A 26,646-nucleotide genomic window follows, 5' to 3' on the forward strand; every position below is an offset into this window, starting at 1 on the left:
TGTTATCACCGGCCATCACAGAAAACGGCATCATGCCAAAAGGGGCAGAAATCTGCTTAACCTCCAGCAACTTAAACGGTCCTCACCTACAGAAACCTCCTTCTCCATGGGCTTGTGGAACTGCCAACCCGCAGTCAACAAAACGGATTTCATAGCTGGATATGCCAAACACCTTTTTTTGGAACTCCTTGCTCTCACTGAGACTTGGATCAAACCACCCCGGCTGCACTCTCCACTAACTTTACGCTCTCCCACGCCCCTCGCCCATCTGGACGAGGAGGTGGAACGGGCCTGCTCATCTCCAACAAATGGAAATTCACCCCGCTGCTGCCTTCACACCAATATGTCTCATGTGCTGGTCATCTACCGCCCACCAGGCCAACTAGGCGACTTTATGGACGAGCTAGACACACTGCTGTCCTCCATCCCTGAACATGACTGTCCACTACTCGTCCTCGGCGATATGAACATCCACTTAGACGCCCCAGGCTCAGCGGACTTGTTGGCCCTGATCCACTCTTTTGACCTCAAACTGGTTCGCAGTCCACCTACTCACAAAGCTGGCAAAGAACTTGATTTGGTCCTCACTCGGAACTGCACCACAGACATCCTCATGATGACGCCTCTCCATCTTTCCGACCACTTCTTCATCTGATTCTGACAGAACTGCCTCCGGCTCCTCAGCCGATTGTCACCTTCCGCAGCAACATCCGCAACATGTCTCCAACCCACTTCTCTGTGGTTGCCTCCGGTCTACCTCCACTCAGCACCTTCTCCTCTCTGGAGATTAATGTTGCCACAGACTCGCTTTGCTCCACACTGAGCTTGTGTCTGGACGAACTGTGCCCTCTTACTACAACGCCAGCTCGATCCAAACACTCTCATCCATGGCTAAATGATACCCTCCAATCGCAGCGCACCAAACTCAGAGCTGCGGAGAGGTAATGCCACAAATCTAAACTAACTGATGACCTCAAAAACTACCAGACACTCCTATCCTCCTTTTCAGCCAGCATCACTGCTGCTAAGACAGCTTTCTACAATGACAAAATCAACACAGCCAGACACTCGAAAAATGTTCTCAACCTTCAAATCGCTACTCTCAGCCACCTCCTCCTCCATCCAGCCTTACTGCGGATACCCTTGCCTCATTTTTTACAAACAAAGTGGCAGTCAATTCTCTACAGGCCCACAAGACACAACAGACTCAGATGTTACACTCCTACAACCTTTAGCAGTTGCTGGAACATCTTTTTCAGCATTCGCACCTCTCTCCAAGAATGAGGTATCTAGACTCCTGACATGTAGCCGTCCTACCACATGCTTGTTGGACCCTATACCTATGAGCCTACTTCAGTCCATCAAACCATCAAAACCAGCTATCATCGTGTGATCAATAGCCGCTAACCTCTGGCACGTTTCCAACAACGTTCAAAACAGCCCTGGTAACACCGTTACTTAACAAAACTTCTCTCAACCCTGCTCAAGTTGAGAACTACTGCCCTGTCTCACTCCTACCTTTCCTATCCAAAGGTATCGAACGAGCAGTCTCCAAACAGGTCTCTGAATTCCTTTCACAGAACAACGTTTTGGTTCCAAATCAGTCTGCTGATGCTACCCAACTCCTGGTACAGGCAATAGTCATCTCACGACTTGACTACTGTAATGCCCTCTTGACAGGTCTCCCAGCCTGCACAGTGAAACCCCTTCAGATGATTCAGAACGCAGCAGTGCATCTGGTCTACAACCAACCCAAAAGGGCACATGTTACCCCGCTGCTCATCCAGCTGCACTGGCTAATTCAAGTCTCTAACGCTTGCCTACAAAGTAGTCTCTGGTTCTGCTCCCACTTACTTGAGTGCCCTCAAACAGGCATATGCTACAGTGGGTCCCAGTTAAAAATTGACACTTCAAACGATCATGGTGAATGGTGAAAAAGCGACAACTGCAGTGGTTTTAGGGGCAGCATAGGTCGAACCAGACGGCTAGGATTCAACAGCAAGGGCTGTGATTGGCCGAAGTTTTCAGTCGCGTTTCTCTGTGTTTTTTTAGCAGCCCCTGCAACATGCTAGTCCACTGTAGCCTAAGCCTTGTACATAATGTTAAAACATAGTTTTGGATTCAGTGGCAAGATTTCTTGATTGTACAGTGTCTGTCTCTCAGTAATGTTTTTTAAAATGAGAGCTTTGTCAGCTGGCAGTAGGCTACTTTGTCGGTAGTCATGAGAAGTTAAACTTGCTAACAGAACATAAATATGCTGCCCAGAAACCTTGTGAATAGTTCTGATTTTTTTTTACTACACTAACGAGGTTGAAATATAGACTTTGCCTACAGCATCTCTTAACAGTAATGTTAACAAAATGACAGCATTCATATGACAAAGAAAAACGAATTAGGTCACTCAAGACTGTGCCACAGCAACCAGTGTAAGCTACAGCACAATAGGCTACTCAGCAGATAGCGTTGTCTGACGGTCGAGTGGGCCGTATTTCAGAACAGGTCTGCAACTTTCAGGTAGTTCTGAGTTCGAATCTAGGCAGGAGCAGAGCCATATAAAGGCCTAGGCCTATTGTTATCATTTTTTTGCAAGGTTTGCTCCTGGCAATACTTGTTTATAAGACGTTTGGTGATTAGTTGATAGCTGTTTTTTTGGGACACGTTAAACGTTCTTTATAATGCGCATCGGGGAGTAAAAGCGACAGTTTGTTAAACTAAGGCTACAATGATTGCAATACAAAAAAATATCGCGTGTTAGTTTAGTTAGTTTTGTGATGTTTTGCACTTTTGCCTCATTGTTTTCAGGTTTGAGGGCTTTTTGCTTGATTGACCTGGGTTACTGTCATATGTTATTTCTACATGGAAAATGTAAATTTTCGGTGTACGCCTGTTATTAGTTCAATAACAATTAAAACATGTGACTGTGAAACTCAAATGATTTTAGATTTATTTAGCCAAAAAAAAAAAGTGTTAAGGGGCTACGTTTGCAGCTCAGATGTCTTCTTTAATTTTCTTTATTCTTTAGTAAAAGGTGCAGAACATTCAAAAGGCGTGTCAAAACATCGACACATCAAATGCCAGTCAAAGTTTAATAATTTTTTTCTATGACCCTCCAAAGTGATTGAGGAAAACGCATGACCCTCCCCAGTCCCAACAATTTATTGATGCCTTAGGCTACTGGGTCAATTTGGGAGCTTGCATACTTTCGACTCCTTCCTTGAAATGCCTTGAAAAGGCTGTGGTTTGCACAACTTCACAAATAATCACGGGACCGAAACAAACCTGTCAACTTTTTCCGGGTTTATCAGCGTATTTTAACTTTTTTCCTCGCTGTCTTAGGAAGGAGCTGAAGGGCCATCATCAAGGGGATGCGAGGCCCTGTGTGAACTTGACAGATGCAAGGCCCTTTTCACTTACGTGCATGAAATCATCGATAGCTTACTTTACACATAGCCAAGGCTACCCGATCGGTGTATTTTAATAGTAGCCTAGTCTAATAAGCTACACCAGCTTGCCTTTAAGAGGGGAAATTCAATTGTATAGCCTATAACATTAGCTGAGTCACATATTTGGCCATATGGTGTTTATCATAGGCTACATTCACGAAACCAAATAGTGTAACAAAGGCGGAACACTTTAACAGGGGAATTAATTGGGCACGAATCATTGTGCTGAACGGTATTTGTCAATGAGCAGAAACACACACGACATTCAAACTATTGATAAGATGTACTGGTCTGTATCTATAGGCTAACATTGGACAAATAAATGACACTGACCATATCCCTCAGGAAAAAAACATTTTTCTTGCTTTTGCCGCAAACTCAGCAATGAAATCATAGGCCAGTTTGCAGGTAGCCTAACGTCTTTTCATAGAAGGGAGAGCCAGTCTCTCCTGTGACATGGAGGTGCGCAAATAGTTTTTTTAATAGCCTGTTCAACTTGAAAAGCTTCGTTCACCCGATGCCAGTAACTGATCAAATTTCAAAGTTGAGAAAAGCTTCATCTTTTTTTAAGTTTTAAGTGCAGTGGCCCATATCTGCCCCTTTGGAATTATATCTCGAGCCTATTATAAGGTCCAGTGCGTTATGTCCTGGGATTGGGATGTGCTCAAAAGAAAAGCTTTCTTTTTTTTTTATAGATGGTTATGAGGAGCAATGTGAGAGAGAAATTTGATGATCATTGATCGTTGTGTTTGGGACGTTAAGCCTTTTCCATAGCGTCCAGTGAAGGAGATTGAAGAATGACTATTTTTTACTCTGAAAATATTTCTTAACTACAAAAACTCAGTGTCTAAAAAACTCAGTGTCATTCAGACTCAACCCTCTTGTTGTTTTATTATCTTTTCGTTTGTCGTTTTGAGCGTTGGAAAGCAGGCATGTTGCGGTTGCAATTTAAGTGAAATTTCTACAGTAGGCCTACAACATGCTGTTAGGCTGGGCTACTGTCAATGTACTTGTACAGGTAAATGTTCAACAATTGCCGGTGTACAGGTTATATAATCAATTAGCTAAATCATTTGTCCAGCTGTTTAAACATTTTTTTCGTGCTACATTCAAAGCATAAAAGGTGCTTTTGATATATATTTTTCGTTTGAGCGTCCGGCAAGCAGGCATGCTTTGGTTGCAATGAATGAGGATAATTGCTTTTTTTTTTGCATTATTTTGAATATGACTCGCTCCAGTCTCAACAGCGCGTACTTTTTCCCACACGCTAAGTTCTAACACACATAGGCCTATCCCTCTCAGCTTTCTCTCTCTCCATCCCTGCACACGGTGCTTTCTTAAAGGAGCTGCACCATTTTACAACAATTGCATCTACATTTTCATATTAGAATGTTTTGTCAAGTGTAAGCTTAAACTACCGTGATCAATTTAAGTTCCTGTGCCCCCGCTGCGTCATGGAAGCAGTAAGTCAGTCGCATCAAAAATAGTAGTGGCACCCAAGTGACACCTTGTGGTTGTTTGTGTCAACTGCAGTTTGTGCCATTTCTGCTGAGAAAATGGGGTGCGTGATTCATGAAGGAACCCGTCCAAACTTAACGGGGACCCACTGTACCTCCAGACCATTGCGCTCCACAGACAAACAAAGTCTAGCTCTGCCACCGGTACGCTCAGGCCAACTCACTGATGCACTTATTCTTATTGTACTAGACCTTTTTTTTTAATTGTCCAAGAACTGTTGAGAAAATTGCTTTAAAAAGCTTAAACTGTTAACCATGTTGTTAGTCGCTTTGGTTAAAAATGCGTCAGCCAAATGTAATGTAATGAGTAGGCTACTAACACACATTGTGATAAGTGAGTTTGTCACATCAACTATGACAGGTAGGTGATATTATCCTGTGCCCCCACCCCAGTTAACTTTGAGGAACATATAACGTAAAATTACATTAACATGTTAATAAAACATCAGCTTTGCATACCATTTATTAACCATTTTCTTTTGAACAATCAACTGATTACTATACCTGCTGTGAGTAGTGATGTTGAATGTGACTCTGTATGAGCTCCTCTTGTGTGATACGTGTTGCAGGTAAGGTGTCAACTTCCTGGATGGCTTCCATGGTAAGAAGATGTGGTAGCACTTGGAACAGGGATGTGACATACATGATGATTGACTTCTTATCAGGATGTGAGGTTGCCACATCTAGAAGAGGTTGTACATGGATCAATAGAAATAATTTGACGTATAATGTCAAGTCACTTTGTTTATATACAACATTTAAAACAACAGGAGTTAACCTAAAGTACTTCACATTTGAGGCCGACAAATTAGATTGATGCAATGACTTAATTTAACAGATAGATATTTACCACACACTGTTGACGTTTACTCGATTTTATTCACAGCGAACAACGCGTTTCGCATACAGCGTCCTCAGGTTCTCTCAATTTTTTGCTATTTAAGTATGTTCCTGTAATCTACCTGCACCTAACCAGACTGTGCGTGGATCTTGGTTACATTTGGGATATATATTTACATTCAATATAAGACAAATAAAGGTAAGGATAAAATAGCAAGTAAAAAAAAAAAGAATTAAGAGAGAGTAAAATATTTTAAGGTAAAAAATAATAATAGCAAGTAAAATAAGAAAAAAAGGAATAAAATGTACTAAGATGGAGAAAAAATGGAAATAGAAATAAAAGCAAGAAAAAGTAAAAATAAAAGCAAGTAAAATAGAAAACAAATCAAGTAATATGTACTGACGTAGAAATAAAATAGCAGCAAGTAAGTAGGGTAAAAGATAAAATCAAAAGAAAACTGTCCAACAGGGGGTGAAATTGACAAAAATAAAGCAGCCTCATGCTGTGCTAAAATCAAGAGAATGGATTTAAAACTTTCGATTGTAGGGCCGATTGTGTGGTGTGGGGTTGTTAGAGGAATTTTGCCTTTGAAGATTTTTCACATAGATCTCCATTTCACGAAGCAGAAGCAGTCGAGCAGAACTAAAATGGCACAGAAGCCAGAATCAATGCAGAGTAGAATATTGCTATGTACTTTCAGCAGGGCAGATTCTGTACTAGGCAAAGCTCTAAAACCAGACTGAAATTGATCAAAGATATTCAAAGTTTTCAAAGCGTAACTTTCGCCAAAATGCATCCTAGGGTGTTTTTGTGAATGTACCCAAGTCAAACTTTAGTATAATTACATCTAAAGTCAGTGGCGTTTAAAAGCATAATTTAGTCTAAAGTCAGTGGCGCATTATTCAGATATTATTTTAAGGGTACATGCTTGGCCATAATGTTTGCTGTGAGCTGCATCGTCTATAGTGAGGTAAGCAAAGTAATCTCAGTCTAATGTTAGACTACATTGCAAAAATATCACCATGCAGCCCAAAACCGTGAGCCCAAAACATTGTAAAGTATGTCTTTGTAACATTGAAACAATTGTCGCAATTTCTTCCCACACCTGTTTAACCGAAGCTAATTTGGGTGGATTTCTCCCATCCCCATACAATGCCACTTCTCTGTCTTTTACGGCCCTGACAAGAACGTTTGTCTCCTCAGCTTTGAACCGCTCCTGGCGTGTGCCTGGCAAATCAGCCATTATAATAGCAATCTTCCATGAAACAAGCGTGCCTGCTTTTAAAGGGAAAGTGAGATGACGCTCTGATTGGTTTATTGGGCATGTTATACCCAAACCACACCTATGAGTAATGTAGCTACTTCAGACAAACCTATTTTAAATTTGCGTCGGGCGCAAAAGTAATTTATCCTTCCGGTATAATAGCAACAGTGCCTGAGATCTGCCCTCAAAGCTACTTGCGTTTTGTGTTTGCATCTATGCACCTGGCTGCACAAGCCACTTACAGGATAACTTGAGCTATGAAGGATGTTTCATGTTCAATGTTTCATTTTCAATTCAAAAGTACCCCTTTAATTGATGTGGTCTGTTTCAACTGTTGTCCTTTATAATCAGTAGAAGGGTTAGTGACAGATAAGGGTTGGTAAGATGAGAAAATTAAAAATATGTTTAAACCTTTAAAACAAAACATGCCTGAGGTTTGCTAAAGTGTATACTTTGTATTTCTGTTGTATTCATATTATTTAATATGACGTGTATGCTATTTTTTAACAAAAGATAGAACTAACAGCCTGTTAAATTGTCAAATGGTGTAACCACAAAAATGACAAATATCTAATATTTAATGAGTTCATGCAACTGCACTCATGAAATTATTAGTTTATTTTGTAATATCCTATGAGAATATGTTTTATTATATTTATTTCTAAATTTAAATTATATGGGTTTTTCATTGTACTGAGCCAAGACCATATGCTGTAAACATCTTGTTTTCTGTCTATTCGTTGACCATTTGAGTAAAAATGGTTTAAACAACCATTATTACAGTAGAGTGTTAAATCATTATCCATATACATTTTTTTGTACATTATTAGTATTTTAGACAAAATACTGGTTACACCAATTGACATAAATCGGTTACACCAATTGACCATAAAACGTTTATAGCAATAGGACAAGAAATTGACACAGAAAATAGGCATCAAGGTAAACTGAATTGGATATTTTGATATGTATTCATGTCATTCATCATATTCCATATCAAATATCATGTCATAACATCAATGAAGAAACTTGTGTTCTATTTGATTTCAATTCAGTTCTCATACAATTTCAGTCTATACCCATTATTTTCAAAGAGAGTGAGATAAAGGGCTCTATTTTCGCTGATGCAAAACCCAAAAAAGTTTATTATTATTCTGACCTTAAAGTTTTTCCTATCTTACACTTCACTTTTATTAAATAATCGCCAGGGGTGTGGAAATTACCGGCATAAGGTGTGGTCTGGCACATGATCTAAAAATCGCTATCTTATACCGTCTTAAAAGCATTATGCCACTGACCAAGAAAAGCCTGGTCTATAGTGAAAGGCGCATATGAAACACGTCACTGTCACGAGATGTAAGCAGCAATTCCTCTGCAGAATAAATGTCCTTAGGTTATTTATTCAGTCATTCAAACATTATAGGGGGAAGTTTTGCTTTTTTCAGGCTATGTTTTTGCTGGTAACCCATTGTCAGTCAATATTGAAAGTAATTAACTGTGTACAACTGTTTTGTCGTTGACTATGACACCACAGTGAAGTTAGTTTCACTTTGCCTATATGATCAATTAATAGACAAGTGCAGATGTGTGTAGCCTATACTCTACTCGGTTTTAGTAAAGAATGGCTTAGTGGAATACCTGTTCCATACGGGTCTTTGCATTACAAGCAGATTCCTTCAAATACACCGCTGACTATCAAAATACTGATGCGCTGTTTGAAGTTGCCCTGCTTGCTGTTAAAGGGAATGACAGATGTCCTCCTCATTGGTTTAAAGGATGTTAAGCCCAAAACACACCCATGACTGATTAAGAAACATAAGAGCCACCTTTTAGCACCAGGCACCTGATGTGTGATAACAAAACCACCCCGAATGTGGACTGGACAAACCCCTAAATGTATTTACGCTATTTGCTAGTGACCATGCATTTTATATTGCTAAATTAGGGCCCGAAGTGTGTGTGAGAGAGAATAAGAGTGAGTGAAAAAGTGGGTATGATAATTTCTTAACAACCAACCAACAGCAGGATCTGCGTTCACATGCACTCTGTGGCGAGACAAGTTTTTCTTGCTTGTAAGTGACATCCATTGGGGGACAAGAGGCACATTTTATATATAATAAATGTATTTATATTATTTATTTATAATTTGAACATACTGTTTACATACATCATAATAAAATATTAAAAATAATTATGGAAGTTTAAATTTAAAATGAAAAGCTTTGACATTTCAAAAACCGCTTAAATTGAAATTAAACCCTTTTAAAGCTATTGTTCATGCTAAACAGTTAGTCTTTAAATTATAAAAATAATATAATTGTCACCTAAAAAATTACATACTCTTGGCCCTGAATCTGATCAAACTGGTCTCAAACAGAAAAGGCAAATGGTGTACCCGGTTACACCATTTGACATTTCTATTTAAAAGCAAAATTTGCAGGCATTATTATGGACAACTATGTACACACTTCACCTTTATGTGAATATTCAAACACAGTTTTTACATTAAATTGAATATTTTATGATTATTATGATTTATCAACATTTTTAAAAGGTCATATATTTGACATGTAACCTAAGCTTGCCTGGCCATGGCCTAAAAACACTATTATGTTACTTTAAGAGAGTTGCTAACCTTGACTCATAGCAGGTGGGGTCTTGAAGGGTCCTTCTCTATGACATAATTTCCTGTCACATAATTCTCTGACATAATACATACAAAATTGCTCCTGGTGGTTACACCACTTGACATTTTAAGTGGTTGATGTGACAGACACGATTCCCCATATTAATTCAAACATTCAGAACAATGGGGTTTCATTACTTGTATTAAATATAGAAAAGTTCTTGTGCAAGATCATGCCAGATTAGTTTAGAAGGGATTTTGGAGAGAATTTCACATTTTTTTCAGCAAGTGTAATTATCAAGTCAAGTTTTTGTGGTTACACCGTGTTGACAATTTTACCCAAATTCAGGTAATACTCTTTCAAAATTAAATGAATCCAAAACTTTAAGATTAGGGTTTGATGAAAATGATATTTGAAAATAATTTGTCAAATTATTTTCAAATTTGTAACAATTTTAAATGTATGTAACCCATATGTACACAAAAATTGGGGGGGGGCTGGGGGCATGGTCCCCCAGAAGATTTTTTTTTTTAACCCTTACAAGCCCGACCGTTCTAATTTCGTTTAAATTTTAACGATGACCAATCATCTAATATCTCAGCTGTCCAATGACTGATTTTATTTCTGAAATCTTCCCCGTAATGCTGACAACATAGCTTCAATTTGATATGATTGGTTAAGGGGTTTATGGTGTGAAAATGTTTTGGATACTTGAAGATGAGTCGTGAAAAAAAACTTTTCACTTCAGTCATTACATTTTAACATGGACCGCCAGATGCCACCTGCACTTCGTTGGAGTTTACCTCGACTGGAAACCACACAGCTGGATAAACTGAGGTAATATATATTTTACATCGTTTCTAGTTATGGTTAATCTTAATTTGTAGTCATAAAATCATGTTATTTGACAGTAATATGCTTTCTCATCAGCGTCAACATTATGGCATAGCGGGGGCTAAGTGCATCGTCATGTAACTTTAGCTAGCTGCATTACTCTGAACTGCTTGCAGTATTCTCAGTCATTTGACAATTTCATTTAAAAACCTGTTAGTATATAACCTGTAAGTAAGTTTGTTTTCTAGTACCAATTTGCTTTGTTAGGTAAGCATTATATTGGCAAGTCAGTATAGCATACCAAAGCTTGGAAGCAGCGTTTCTAAGTTCGCGTTCTCTTACATGAAATAAGTTGAGCGATATTTTGACTCCTCTCAATATGTAGTTGTAGAAAACAAGATGTGAAATCACGGATTCTGTCAGAAATGTAGTGCTAATTAGCGTATTGCCTCTCCCTCGGGTTGTTACCTCGCTAGGCAGTTTGTAGTGAACTGTTTTACCTTGCTAACTTCTAAATGACAAACATCAGACGTGCTTGTCTCAACATTTTCTAAGATGGCATGACTTGATATTCTACTCTTCTCAATATGTAGTTTTATAGAAAACATGATGTGAAATCACATATTATGTCAGAAATGTCATTATTGCATTTAAGCAGTTAGTTTAGGTGAAATGTAATCTGTCTTTATCTTAATGCCAGCCAGGCAATCAGATTTAGGGTAGCTAAACCCATGTGTAATAAAATTACTTTTCATACTTCTAAATATTTTTGAGTTACTCAAAATGCTTCAATAGTTTAGGCTACCTCTTCTTGTGTATGTATGTGCACACACGCACACATCTGTAGTTTTGTGATTTTATTTTTTAAATTAATAAATGTATTACATTTGTATGATTTTACTGTTGTTTCAGATGGAGGATGACAAGACCTACACAGACCTCCTTGCAGGCCTGAAGAGGTAGCTGACTGCTGATGAGCTTGCGCTCACAATGTTGAAGACCATGTGAGGATGGAGGAAGAAGGTATAGATTTAGGTGGCGTGCGTAGGGTGGTGTAGACTGCCACTAAAACACTGTGAAATAGACTTGTTATGTTGATTTTTATGTTGTTGTCCCAGGCATATGTGGTTTTACCAACCGGAACGGGTGGGAGGTTGTGCTTAGTAGGCCGTCGTATGCAAACACACAGTGCAGGGGCATGGGACGAAGAGACCCCAGAAGAGTTTCACAGTTTTCTGGGATTGATCATTGACATGGGACTTCACTTCCCTCCCTAATATCCATTGCTACTGGGGAATACATATTGTGTACACTTTTTCTCCATTGACATTGCTGTTTCAGTAGTTTCTTATTATTTCAAGTTTGGCAATGCAGAATCTGGTGTTGAACCTAGGTTTGGTAGCTACAGCCAGAAAGACTTTGGCGAAAATCTATCACAACAGCTGGCAGGCATTTCCGTCAAAATTTCAGCCTCGCCTTCAGCTGCTCCAACTACTACTCTGTCGTCTTTTCATCAAGTACATATTCCTGTACAGCAGGAGCCAAAGAAAAATTGTTGGCTTTGTTATAAAAACAATACATAATAACACTAAAGTAGCTTGTATGGCCTGGAGTTTAGCGGTAGGTGACTGCTTTTTTGGTAAACAACATTGCTGTCAGATTTGGCATTCTACAGAAGGGGATGCGTTTCGTTATGAGTCATAGGTCTTCTGTGTTTAACCTTCAGGTTCCCCACCTTTCCCTATCCTCCTCTGTGTGTGTGTGTGTGTGTGTGTGAGTTTGTGTTTATATGTGTGTATGTGTTTATTCTCAACAGGCTTGTTCTATGTAATCCACTTTCAAATGTTTAGACACATTGATTTTTGAGTGATGTTGAAGTTGATTGTATTCCTAGCTTTTCATAAATAATACATTTTATAGATGTATATCATTTTCATATTACACTAATTTATATAAGGAAGTTGTATCTGTTGAATCAAATGTATTCTATGTCTCTATTCAGAATTGATCTTCAATAAATATACAGTATACTTACTTCCTGTATTACTGGTAAGGTACATGTTTTTCTTTTATATATCATTATTGTTGACTGTAGCATTTGCTTATATACAAATAAATGGTTTATTCTTATGGACCAAATAAATCTAAACCATTGTGTCTGACTTCATTATTAGTTTTTATGCATACTTTTATGTTTTTGGTGAGAAAGAGAATGTGAATTCTGTCAACATTCTAAATCCCGTTTCCTGCATTTTTTTACACTTATCACTTAATTTATCATAACTTTTGAAAGGTTAATGATATTCCAATTCAGTCTTTTTTGTTAAATAGCCCACAACTTGCTGAACATGTCATACACTCTATATTTTTCTACAGTATGGAAAATGCTTCAAAGTTCCCTTTGAGTCTAATCGGCTCCAAAAATGAATGGGGGTTCCTTAGCCTGTGCTACACCTTTCCAACAGGTTGTGTGAGAATTGTACTGGTAGCTTTTGCAAAACCACCAGGACAAACCATTCAGGGGTGTACTCTCTCTGGAATCACTAAACTAACTCATTTATGCGTTATTTACATTTGATTACATTTCAGACGGTGGTGCTTATTGGTTTCCTGTAGTATAGCTTTTTTTCTTTATTTATTTTTCTATGTCCGTATAATGGGTGGACATTTTGGTCATATCTGAATATGGTGACTACGGCCCTGAATAAAGGCACAGGTGGACTCTAATTGCTGTAGTAGTTAATAATAGGCAATAATAGTTGTAGAAGCATCTCAAAGACCATTGATAGAAGTAGGATGCACCAGAGCTCAATTGCAAGTGTCATAACAAAGGGTCTGAAACTTATGTAAATTGAATTGTAAAAGTATTTCAGACTTTTTTTTTTTATAAATGTACAAAACACTCCAAACACCTGATTTTGTATGTAGTGTTAGAGTATTGTGTGTAGATTGATGAGAGGAAAAATTAACTGAATCCATTTTAAGATGAGCCTGAAACATAACAAAATGTGGAAAACTTGAAAGGGTCTGAATCCGGTTGCACTGTATTTCAGGGTTTTCAGCAGCCAATGCCAAGTGTCTTTGCTTTAGTGATCTCACACTTCCACCCCATGGCAGTGATAATTACAATATTTTTCAGCACCCTACCCCCCTAATTTTTAAAAAAACCACACCCTGGTTTCGACCATAAAATGAAAATGATCTTACCCTCTGGATCCAGAAGTCTATCAATCCCCAAATGTTTTTCTGCCATACTGAAGGCATGTTCCAGTCTGTCCAATGCTGAACTCTTCTCTTCAATCACTCGCCAGTCAAAGAGTTCAGGCCTTTTCATGAAGAAAGATATCCATCAGAGCTCAAAGCACATTTTGTAAAGGTATTCAATAGGTGCATAGTCTACCATAACTTGGTGTTAACACTTAGGGCCCAAAGTACATGTAGGCTGAATGAACCTAGACCAACCTGTTAGCAACAGTGTTAATTTCATCAGACAAGATGAAATACATTTGTCAAAGACCTTTTTTTTCCATGACTAAGATGAGAAGATGTCAAGACTGCACCAATGTCCTGAAACACTAACACTATATTAACATGCATTATAGATAGATAAAATCTCTTCATTTTCGTCTACAAAATGAGGAGACAGAATATCCAGCTGTTACGCCTTCAAAATATCCCAAATGAATTCATGCGTAGCAGCTTTACTTTAGGCTAGGCTATGTGCTGTTGCTCTGACCCTGTGGCTGCAACACGAAACTACATGGAGCAAGAACACCTGAGATTTCTGCTAGAGTTAACTACTAACTAACTTCTACTTTTACTAACAAGCTAACTACTTAAGCCTTATGCCACAACGCAACATACTCATAAGTTTAACCTTCTCTCATACATATACAAATTAACACTGCCTAAAATGTCCATACGAAAATGTTCAGCAAGAAATGTCAACTATTTAACTAGTTACACTGATGATGCAAAGTTTGCTAACAAGTAGGTTAATGAAGCTAATATGGAAAGTTTGGGGAATGTGTGGTGTTTGGGCGCATATCACCATCTAGCGTAGTGGAGTAAGACATCTGTACTTGGGTCTACAAAAGGAGTTTTCCTTCATCATGTAAACGGAGCAGTGCTCCAGTCAAATCCCGCAGCAGAGCTATAACTGTTGACTTAACTCCGCATGTAAATGTACTGGGGCACGTTTCCCAAAACCATATACCATTAGTATATTTTAGTATATTTTTATATATTGTTTTAAGTGTTAGTATAATTTGTATTTTAGTATATTTAGCATATTCCTTATCTTCTACTGTCCTTACTGCTTAGTTGTGTTTTTATATTATATACTTTAATTACTCTTTCTGCTGTTAAAGAATGTGTTTGTGTTGTATGTATGCTGCTGCTGAGACCTTGAATTTCCCCTGGGGATCAATAAAGTATCTATCTATCTATCTATCTATCTACCATAGTTGCTAACTAAGTCAGCAACTTTGTTGATTGCAATGTAATTTCCCATTGCTAACCAACTAAGTTGCTAACAGGTTAGCAACTATGGCTTTGGGAAACGCACCCCTAACTGACCAAAAGTCAGAATGAGAATTATAGCTGATGAGAAGCCTTGTGGACATAAAATATTGACTGAAATGGCAATCAGAAATCATTTGTTTTTTAAAAAAAAAGGCTAAAATGTTTTGATTAAAACTTGACAAAAGAAACCTTGAGTTCTCTTTTGAATAAAACTAGACTAAAATGACGAAACTTTTAGTCAACTAAAACTTGACTAACAAAAATCATATTTGAATGACAAAATATGATTAAAAAGGACTTTTGACATAAGACTAAGACTAAATTAATAAAACAGGTAGGCTAACAAAAGGAACACTAGCAAATTTCAATATGCTCTGTATGTCTGTCTGGAAAGGATCCCATTGACGCCCATTCCAAACTTTGCCAAACCCATTTTAAAACTTCCAGGAGCGTAACCAGCAGTGAAATTTGGTGCATTAATATCTTACCAGATTGTTTCAGAAGTGCAGCAAACACATCTTTCTTGTAAACAAATGCAGCAGTTTACTCAATTCCAAAGAAAATACTAGGTTCCTGGTGTTTTTCCTTGGAAATTTCCTTGGTGATTCAGAAACAGACTAGAATCTGAATATACTTACTAAACCTCTACTGTCCTGCAAGGCCCCTCAGATCTTCCAAACTGAGGGCCAGATGTACGTACATTTACGAATGTAGCGTCATCAGCACCATGGACAAACCACAGATAGCGAACGCTGTCAGACCCAAGTTTATCAAATTTATCAAACTCTCAATTCATAGTGTAATCTGTGCCTTTCTCTGCCTTTCTCCGCCCCCTACCGCAGTTTACGAATGTCCAAAACTGAACAGCAGAGCCTACATACGAGCGCAGTTGAATGAAGTTAACTGATTAAAAAGAATCAGACGTTTGGCGATCATGAAATAATAACATACATGATAAGATGTCAACAAGCAGGGAGATAATGAAGATCAGTAGTTCTACTCAAACTACTTGTGCACATAGGCTATGGAAGATTGGTCAAATCTAGCAAGTAGGATAGTTTAAGTGAATGATGTGAAAGTGAAAGTAAGACATTCGAAAGGCCAACAAAAGTTAAGGTTGCTTTTGATATAGTACAAAGACACAAAGCTGGTGTTCTAAATAGTGATTGCATTCCGTCAACGCATGCCAGTGGGTGTTCCCGACGGTAGCTATGCAAATGACTTAAGGTATAACCGTAATTTGATTAGCTGGTGCTGTCTGTTGTTCACTTGTTCGTAATTTGATTAGCTGGTGCCGTCCATCGGTGCAGCAACAGCTGAACTCCTCAACGCGAGTGACGGGAGCAACACGACACAACGGACCCACAATTCAGTTCGGCAACGGATGACATAAGCCCATGTAAAGTGAACGGGATGCATCTCCAACACTGCAACGCACGCAACTGTGTGTATGAGCCGTTATTGACGCATTTAACTGCAATTTGGATTAACACCTGCTTTTACAAGGCAGAAGTTTTTAGGCGCAGAATAGACGTGCCCTTTCACAAGCAGTTTTTGTATACCGCAGAATACATAATTAGGCACTCTTTACACTTCCCCTCCCATCTCTTTACGCTAAACTCTCACTTTCCCCTGGATCCTCCCATGAATGCATATGCATGACACGGAAAAGCACGGTTTGCCATTTTCCGCTCCCACGAGAGGCAGTCTGCGCTTTGACCTCAATGTTTGTACATACCTCGCAATGTTTTTACACGCACGTTGCAAAACAAATACGCCTGAAGTGGGCGCAAAAGTGTTAGTACATCTGGCCCTGAGTCTTTTGGCTATTCCAGAGTATAGATTAAAGACTAAGAGTAATCAATCTTTTGCAGTTCACAACATTAAATCTGGACCTTTTCAAAGCGACATACGTCAATTATTTTACAAGGGCTATTGTCCCCGGAGCAACTCGGGTTAAGTGCCTTGCTCAAGGGCACACTGGTGGAAGCCACAACTTTTCTGGCTACTGTATGCTTGTCCAGCTCCTTAACCACTACGCTACCACTGCCCTGTACATTGAATGTTACCCTTTTTGTAAATTGCTTCTTTTTTTTTTTTTTTTTTTTTTAAAGCATCAGCTAAATCACTAAAAGTAAATGTAAGAGCATTATTACAATGTAAAATTTAATTTTGAAATTGAATCTGGGATGGAGGTTTGGAGATGCTGTACATTTTTTGAGTTGTTGGCGTCTCACTGCTTTTACCCATTTAACCTAAAAAGGTTGAATAATGTTAATCCCTTCAGCTGTAATGTCCATTCCATAAAGACTTTATCCTGTATATATCCTCCATATAGCTTTTTATTCCTCCATTTCTGTAACATCCACTGAAATGTTTAACTGTATGAAATTTACCTGTGACTGTGTATGAGGGCATTGAAGGCAAGGCCATCTTCCCAACTGCTGGAAAAATTGAGCACATTGACTTGTGGATATGCTTTAGTGGATTGCCTGACCCAGCTCAGCAAGATCTTCTCACTACTAGTCTGCTGTAATCCTGCCATCAGATCCTTCAAAACACCTTTTACCTGGACACAAAATATGATTCTTAAAGTCTGGTCTCTTATGTTCTGTATGTATGAATGTAAGTATGGTTATGGTTATGGATACGCTTTTGTCCAAAGCGACATACAAATACAAAACAATACAATACTTAAATTTAACAGGGGACCAATTAAGGCCAGACTATAATAAGGAGGATAGCAATAATAAACAACAATGTCAATTCAATCAATAGCCTAATGAAATAAACAATGTAAATGAAAAAGCAGTGATAAACAATAATGTCCATTCAATCAATAATATAAAAACAATAACATGGTAAGACTATGTTAAGGGAATATATTCTACAATTTATACAAACCATAATGCATAAGAAGCTCTTAATGAACTAAGTGCATATTGAACAGATATGCCTTTAGGCCCCTCTTAAAAGACCCAAAACTATCACAGGAATGGAGAGCACTGGGCAACTCATTCCACCAACATGGAACCACTGAAGTAGTGGTCTTAGTCTTAGTCTTCAGTTTGGTAAGTATTCTGTCAACTAGCAACATTTCCTGCATTCACTACACTCTATACTGATGTGCAATAACAGATCCATACCAGTCCATGTATAAAATACTTTTCCTCACTATCATTATCATAGCTCACCTGCCAGTGGAGAATTATACTCCAGATGAGGCCAAGTATAAGTTTGTGATTGCCATCAACAATGTCAGCTCCACCAATGTTTACAAGCTCAACCTAAAACATAAAGAAATTAACATTATCAGACTGAACTCACATCACATTTACATTTATTCATTTAGCTAACACTTTTTTAATTTCATTACCATAGGTAGGTCAGACCAAGAGAGACCAAAAACTAAACACAAAACACAGCTCAACTTTGTGTACCACACCAACCACCTGTGTGAACCACATAAGCAGCGGTGTCCGTCTCGCCTGCTTCCCAGTACCCTACCAACCATGTGGACGACTTTACTAATGTTTGTGCTGACTTCTTAAACATAGTTTCTTCTAACTTCAAATATATGTGTGGACCAATGTATAACCTTGACCATATATTAGACCTTGTTTTTACTCTTGATGTAAAGATATCCTCTGTGGAATGTCTGGATATGACTGTTTCTTATGGCATTATTTTAGTGGCATATGTCAAGAGCTCAGTGAAATATCTTCACAAGCAAAAAATATTAATTCACATGCGCAGACACAACAGCGAACGAGGAAAAAACAGCTTTGAGTGCACAAAACAACCATTAGGGGCTATACGCTCTAGAAGATGAGTTCTGCTCGCTCTCTCGAAGTACAGCCCCAGATAGCAAACACATGTTGCCCCAACGGCATAGCAGCTGCTAGCATGATGTTGTTTACTGACTTTGGGCCAACGTTATTTTGCCCAGTGGGGTAACGTTGTTGTGTTGTTGGCATTCGTTGGCATTTCAATAGAAAATCATTAAACAATCTACTAAGGACCAGCGAGGCTACATATCAGACACATAGCAGAGAGCTATCACTTGTAGATTACCGGTATCTTTATCATTGCAACATGATAACCTAGCCTAGACATACATCAAACCAACAACACATATCAACATAGCTTCATACTCACTGGAAAGTGAAGTCTGTTGTAACATGGTAGCATAAACTGATTCACAATGAACTGATATTCTGATAACTGATATTCATTCTCGCAGGAGGAACACCTACAGTACCTCATGCATTAAGTTGAATGACTGCTATTTATAGCCCTTTTTTCCGCATACATAACGGTCATGGTGACTATAGTTCATATTTTTGTAGTGCGCTTTCATTCTTGTTAGATCTTCCAAAATTAAATGTTGGTCAGAACAAATAATAAGCAACTTATGAACATAAGTGTATTAACAGACAAAAACCCTGCAACTTATCATATTTGTTGTTTATTTGTATTTTCAAAATTTACAATTTAAAATTTACAAGGCCTGCTGGGAGTTGGGAAATGTAGTCATTTCTGATAGGGTCACTGAAAAATGTATGTTTGCTTCAGCTATAGTGCTTGGGTGTCCATCTAATCTTTTGCTAGGAGGCTGGATTTCAATTCTATCGTGAATAACTTCACTGAAGAGAATATTTAGAAGAGTGAATTTCTAATGGGTGAGTTACAGGTTCCTTTTTCTTATTAGCCTACCTGACAGCTGTTGGAATGGTCTATGACCTGTTTGTACTAGGCTAGGCTACATTTTGGCCGCTGTGTCATGCTGATTAAGGGGGGGGGGGGTGTTAAGTCAAAAAAGCGTAACTATGTGCATTTCACTCTGCAAATTCTCCCCTTGTGTCATTTACACGCGGGAGGGAGTTACGCGTTGTGGGAGGAGCAACCCCAAAATCTAGGGGTTTCGAGCAGCATAGTTTATATTCTCCTGTCTCCTGATTTGTTTGTAATAGACAGCTGGTACTGTTATTCCAGTCTCTCTGCTGTATTCGAAACTGCAGGTGTCAGTTTACAGCTTTGTTAGCATAGATAAATTGATATTATGAGAAGCAGCTGCCATTGAAACTTCACCTCAAGCACGCCTTGACTCTTTATAAATAAACCTCAAAGCAAAAATGAAATTTTTGTACTGTACTGTTTTACTTTGACAAACTATTCATTCAGACATTGCTTTAACGTTTTTTGAAACGCTGTTGCATATACCTCATATAATAATTGTTTTTTGTTGACGTCTAAGTGATACATTGGCTATGACGCCGAACATGACTAACCAACATTTGGTATACAATTGCTTGAGTGGCTGCCATTGTTGTGACATTGTTTCCACCTCCAACGCTGCCAAACAATGCCAATGATTGTTTGCTATCTGGGGCTTTGGTCGTGTGGGTTGACTTTTGACACTTTGGGGGAGGGAACCAAAGGAGGCACTGGCCCTCTTGTGATGGGTCATTTTTTTTCTTTGAATCAAAGCCATTGGGAAAGCCCGGAAAGATCATCAGCTCACAGTTCCATGTGATTTTTATCTGGAGATATGAGTTGAAAAAGATGGTCAAACGATATACAGCGGGGAAAATAAGTATTGAACACGTCAACATTTTTTTCAGTAAGTATACTTCCAAATGAGGCTATTTGCATGAAATTTTCATCAGACCTGAGTATTAACTCAGTTAATCCACCCATATAAAAAATCCAAACATTAAAGTCCATAGGTAGAGTTATGTGTAATAAAGTGGAATGAAACAGGAAACACACCTGCTGAAATTTCTTAAATACTTAAAAAGCCTTTATTTGTAATGACGGCTTCAAGGCATTTCCTGTATGACGAAACTAATCAGTCACAGTATTCTGGTGTGAGTTTGGCCCATTCTTTTAAACAGATAGTCCTTTAATATTGAAGATTCCAGGGGTCCATCTTGTGAATCCTGATCTTTAGTTAACTTCCAAAACTGTTCAATTGGATTGAAGTCAGGGCCTTGATTTAATTTCTCTGAAACCAATTGAGATCTTCCTTTGCTGAATGGTTTGGATCATTGTCCTGCTGGAAGGTCTAGCCATGTCTCATCCTCATCATCCTGGTGGATGGAAAGATTCTCCCAAAACAAAATGACTCCATCATCATTCCTTCAACTGTATGAAGTCTGCTAGTGCCATGAGATGCAAAACAGCCCACACCATGATGCCACCACCTCCAAACCTCACTGTTGGTAGGGTATTTTTAGGGTGATACACAGTGCCATTTCTCCTCCAAATATGGTGTGTAGTATGACATCCGAAAAGTTAAATTTTGCTCTTGCCTGACCAGAATACATTCTCTCAGTATTTCATAGGATTGTCCAAATGTTGTGTAGCAAACTTTCAACGAGCTTTGACATGTTTTTCTTCAGCAATAGAGTCATGCGTGATGAGCGTGCATAGAGGCCATGGCGGTGGAGTGCATTACCTATGATTTTCTCTGTAACAATTGTACCTGCTGCCTCCAAGTCTTTCTGGAGCTTTCTCCGAGTGGTCCTTGGCTATTGGGCTACTCTTCTGACTTCCTGGTCAGAAATCTTGCAAGGAGATCCTGTGCATGGGCAGTTGATGATGCAGTGATGTTCCTTCCACTTGCAGATAATGGCTACAATACTGCTTGCTGGATAATTCTGAAGTTTTGAAGTGCATCTGTAACCAGTCCCATTGATATGTTGATAACAATAAGGTTGCAAAGGTCTTGGGAGAGATCTTTGCTTTTACCCATCATTAAATGTTTCTTGTGTGACACCTTGGTAACAAAAAACCTTTTTATAGCCTACCAGTATGTACTAACCCAGCTTATATTAATTTGCACAGATAGGAGGGAGAATTTCTCTAACTACTTATAGATTCCAGTTTGTTCCTGGCCATTCCTTGCCTTTGTGTACTGCTTTTTCTTAGCGTGTTCAATACTTTTCCCCTGTGCCATTCCACTTTTTTACTCATAACTCTACTTTTAGACAGTAATGTTTGGATTTTTATATATGTGTGGATTAGGGTGACCAGATGAGATTGGCTGAAATTCGGGACGCTTTTTTTTTCGCCGGGGGGCGGGGGATGGTAGGCCTACAGCGAATTTTCAAACCTGTACCAAAACACATTTTTATTCAAACAGCAAGTCTGCCTCAAAATACAACAGAGAAATCATGAACTCAAAATGTCATTGTGGGGAAAAAAAAACAATGACTGCGTAACAGTGCAAATCAGACCTTTCAGAATAAGGATAACAGCCTAATGCTAATAACAAGCCTTGCCAAAATTATGGGTCATTAAGTAAGAATACAAAATAATTGTTAGATTAAGTAGATTATGTTAAAAGCGACATGGACATTAGGCCGAACTTCCGGCGTATTTTTTTTTTTTTTTGCACACACGCTGGCTCTGCCTGCTGCGCTGCCTGCACATTCAATGTCCTCGCCCCGGCGAAATCAGTGCATATTCGCGCCCTAATTATAGAGCGTCAAAAGAAACAAAGTAGCCGGGCTGCATCCAGACACTTAGCTGCCGTCGGGGGCTGCATGCAGTCGACTCAACCTCTCTACGGACAGTTTTTATTGTTTATCAGAAAATAACTATTCAGTATTCTGAGTATAATTTTCGGGACAATTAGGGCAGGATTCGGGATTCGGGACAACTGCTTGGATATCGGGACTGTCACGAATTTTTCGGGACGTCTGGTCACCCTAGTGTGGATTACCTAAATTAATACTAATGTCCGGTGAAAATTTCATGCGAATAGCCTCACTGGAAGTATACTTACTGAAAAAAATGTTGACTTATTTGTAAAAATGTACTTATTTTTCCCGCTGTACTGTATGGGATTAATGCAACACCAATACACAGAATAATGGCTTTCAATATTTTATGGTCTCTGTAATTATGTTAAATTACATTAAAATTCTCTCCTTCTGGCTTTTCCCTAAGCAAAGGGTCTCTCCTTGTACACACATAACGACAGAGCTCCATCACATCGGTGGATTAAACCACATACTAGGCTAAATAAACTCAATGTAGGCTAAATAAGCTAGACAAGCACAGTTATTGTTCTAATGTAAGCCAGCATTGTATATAATAATTGACCAAGCTTACTTGTAGATAGCTAATCTTAGCATAGTTAGCTAATCGCTAGCATAGATGTAAACTAGCATCTATGATCCTAATGAGAGATAAGCACTGCACAGCAGTGCAACATTCATTTACCATGAGTTAATAAAGTTGAAGGGGCTCTGCAATGTAGGCTCAGTTTATTTGTTTATTTGCATTACAAATTTACAACGAGATCCATGCATTAACCCGGCGTGCCACTGTCGCACCCTTCAGCTAACTAACATTAACAGACTTAGGGCTATACTTTGGTGATCTAAAACACATGGTCACTGCCGAATAGCTTAAACAAATTTCGGGTTTTGACCAGTCCACATTTGGGGTGGTTTTGTTATCGAACGTCGGCGCCCAGCGCAAAAAGGTTGGTCTTATGTTTCTTAATCAGTAATTGGTGTGTTTTGGGTGTAACATCAGTCATTCCCTTTAACAGCAAGCAGCGCAACTTCAAACAGTGCATCAGTATTTTGATAGTCAGCGGCGCAGTTGAAGGAATCTGCTTGCACGTATAAGACCCAATGGAACAGGTATTCCACTAAACCAGTCAACCTTTTTTACCTTTTTTTAACCTTTTTTTGTACCCCCTGTGAAATATTTTTTCAGCCAAGTACCCCCTGACCAGCACAAAGCATTTTTAGTTGAGAAAAAAAGACTTAAAACAGAGCAATAAAACAAGATACAGCAGTAATTTTGCCGGCTCTGGTTTGGCCTTCTTTGCCACATGTCCCTCTGTGTTTTCACAAGAATACCGCTACGCTTTAACCACGACTCATCATTTGAGTTTTGACAGTGATTGACAGGTGATGGCGGGTGGCATGTGACAGGTTGGGTCGAACCATCCTGGTATGGGGGGACTCTGGATTTTTAGGATAATGAAATTGAATAGCCTACTGAAATATAAAATTCATCCTGAAATATGTATTAAATAATTGTTTTTAAAGTGTTTTAAATATATGTATATTTTAAAATCTCACGTACCCTCTGGAGTGCCTTCACGTAGCCCCAGGAGTACGTGTACCCCCATTTGAGAACCACTTCACTAAACCATGCTTTACTAAAAACCTAGCAGAGTATAAGTCAATGACAAAACAGTTATACACAGGTAATTACTTTCACTATTGATTCACAATGGGTTACCATTGAAAACATAGCCTGAAAAAAGCAACACTTACCCCAGTAATGTTTGAATAACTGAATAAAGAACCTGTATTTGCAATCACAAGTGAATTTTTGGGTTCTCCACTGTGTGGGGCTGTGGTCTGATGAGGACAATTTATTAGTTTAAATAAGTTGTGCACGTTATAGCGTATCACTTCCTGTAAGCTGTTGTATTTGAAAGTTTGTTACCGGCAAGGAGCTATGCGGTGTATCATCTTCATCAATGAAAGAACCATAAGCTGTACCAACCCTCTCTTAGTCCACAAGTGGGCAAAAGTGGTATGTTATGTCTTAGTTGCATGATTGATTGATTGTTTGTCTTGTATTTATCCTGTCTAGATCTACGGTGTTTTAGTGTTTGTCGACGCTAATAACATTAGTGATTTGAACCTGGCCTTGGAGTGTGTGACTAAGGGCGGCATAGTAGAACACTACTGCGGTGAAGTCGAGGACCAGACGTTACCTGCATGCTGAAGTTGGCAAGAAAATAGACTTTACGTGTTGCTAAAGGACGTAGGCTACAATGCACCTTGGGAACGATTCCGTTTGAAGGACTGAAGCAGCAAGCAGATAAGTAAGGCTAAGCAAGCAAGCACTTTGAAGTCGCAGCTTGGAAGTGGCGCAAGTATCTGTGAACTGTTGCTGAAACTTTCAATAGTGCTCTCCCTCCAGTGCATTTGAAAGATAATGAAGGATACTTTCATTCACCGAATAGCTTAAAGGGTAACTAAGACCCTCATATGTCCTAACATGGAATTAAGATTTATTTTAATTGTTTGAGTGCCATACTTAAAGCGATGGTTCGGAGTAATTTCACCCTAGGGTCCTTTGCACCATGACCCCGAGCCAAACACCCTCCCAAAACCTTTTTTCCCTTGGTCGAGTAGCGCTGTCAGAAACTAATGACGTAATGGAACCAACTTTTATCTCGTAAATTACCCCACTAATAATGCCCTGAATGGTACGAAACTTCTACAGTAGTACAACTATGACCTTTAGTCCAATAACGAGGCATTAGAAAGTTTGTAAGTACACCAGGAGTTTTAAGGAGTTTATTTAAATAACACTTGCCTGATTATCTGCTACTATACCGCTGCGTCAACGTTTCTTCCGTGATTTGTGAAAAGCCCGTAAAAGTCCTGGCAGGAAGCATGCATAAGGATGTAGATCCAGGAATGCACTAGTATTTTGTTCGTAGTCCAGTTTGCAAAAATTATTAGTTAACACTAGGTTGTAAACACTTAGGAAAAAAATATTAAAAACTGGATATACCAAAAAACGTTGATGCAATCGCTTTCTGCCTCCGCCCGAGCCCTTCTCTGTCCCAGTCACCGTCCCGGTCACTGTCCTGGTCACCGTCCCAGTCTCTGTTCCCATCTCTGTCTCTGTTCTTAGTCCCATCCCTATCCCCATTATTATTCCAGTCACCATCCCTGTTACTGTCCCAGTCACCATCCCAGTCACTGGGCTTTTCTCAATATGCGTTCTTTTCTATACTTGTGTTCTCATGAACTTGAAAATCGTTCTGAAACGTCATCAATCACCGCCGAAGTACTGTTCCAATTCACAAGTTCGCATTTATTCAAGAACGCATAACATTCCCGGAAGTGTTCTCGAATCGTTGGTTTGATCAAGGATGCATCGGGTGGTGACTTGGTGGCTTGAAGATTCCACAATGCATTACGTCAGCTCAGCCGTGACACTCACATAAGAGAAATGGAAGCATTGATACATAATAGGCCTACCTATCATAATTGCTACAATCCGATCCATGTTTAGGCTATAAACGGTAGGCTACAGGCTTCACAACTAACGTTAATCATAACGGTCACTTAAACTGCAAACTTCAAACACTGTTCCCGCCATAGGCAAGTGAATATATTGTTATTAATATTTAATAAAAAAAAATCAATGAGAAACAAACTTTAACAAGCTGGTGAATTATACATTTTATTGTAAATGTCAGAAATACTGGGTAGACCAATAGAGCAATAGGTAAATGACTAGACTCCCGAGCTGTTCCGAGAGAAGCTGCCGTTGGCAGGAACGCTACTGTCTCAAACTGCAAATTGAGCGTCCTGTGTCCTCGCGAGTCTGGACTCACAATCTTAACTTTTCAAGTTCGAACTTTCAAGAACGGGAGACTGTTCTTTAGCGTACTTTGTATTGAGAAAAGCCCACTGTCCCTGTCACTCTCTTCATTCATGTCTCTCCTCCTGCACCTGTGTCTGTGGTGTCGTCTGTGTCTCCTGTGTTGTCTGTGTCTGAGTCTGCTATGTTGCCTGTGTCTGTCTCTGTCTGTGAG

At 38.9% G+C, this 26,646-nt stretch overlaps 1 protein-coding gene across 5 annotated transcripts in view; it reads right to left on the reverse strand.

Moving 5' to 3' along the window:
- dmd (dystrophin) overlaps positions 1-26,646 on the reverse strand; it is a 493,723-nt gene that overhangs the window by 413,032 nt on the left and 54,045 nt on the right. For all 5 annotated transcript variants that reach the window (XM_048268223.1, XM_048268225.1, XM_048268222.1 and 2 more), the window contains 4 exons: positions 18,245-18,337; positions 17,447-17,619; positions 13,734-13,852; positions 5,465-5,643 (listed from right to left, as the gene is read on the reverse strand). In XM_048268223.1, the coding sequence (XP_048124180.1) occupies positions 5,465-5,643; positions 13,734-13,852; positions 17,447-17,619; positions 18,245-18,337 (564 nt within the window). The remainder of the gene's footprint in view (positions 1-5,464; positions 5,644-13,733; positions 13,853-17,446; positions 17,620-18,244; positions 18,338-26,646) is intronic.

Source organism: Alosa alosa, chromosome 17, assembly GCF_017589495.1.
Source record: "Alosa alosa isolate M-15738 ecotype Scorff River chromosome 17, AALO_Geno_1.1, whole genome shotgun sequence".
Classification (NCBI taxonomy): Eukaryota; Metazoa; Chordata; class Actinopteri; order Clupeiformes; family Clupeidae; genus Alosa; species Alosa alosa.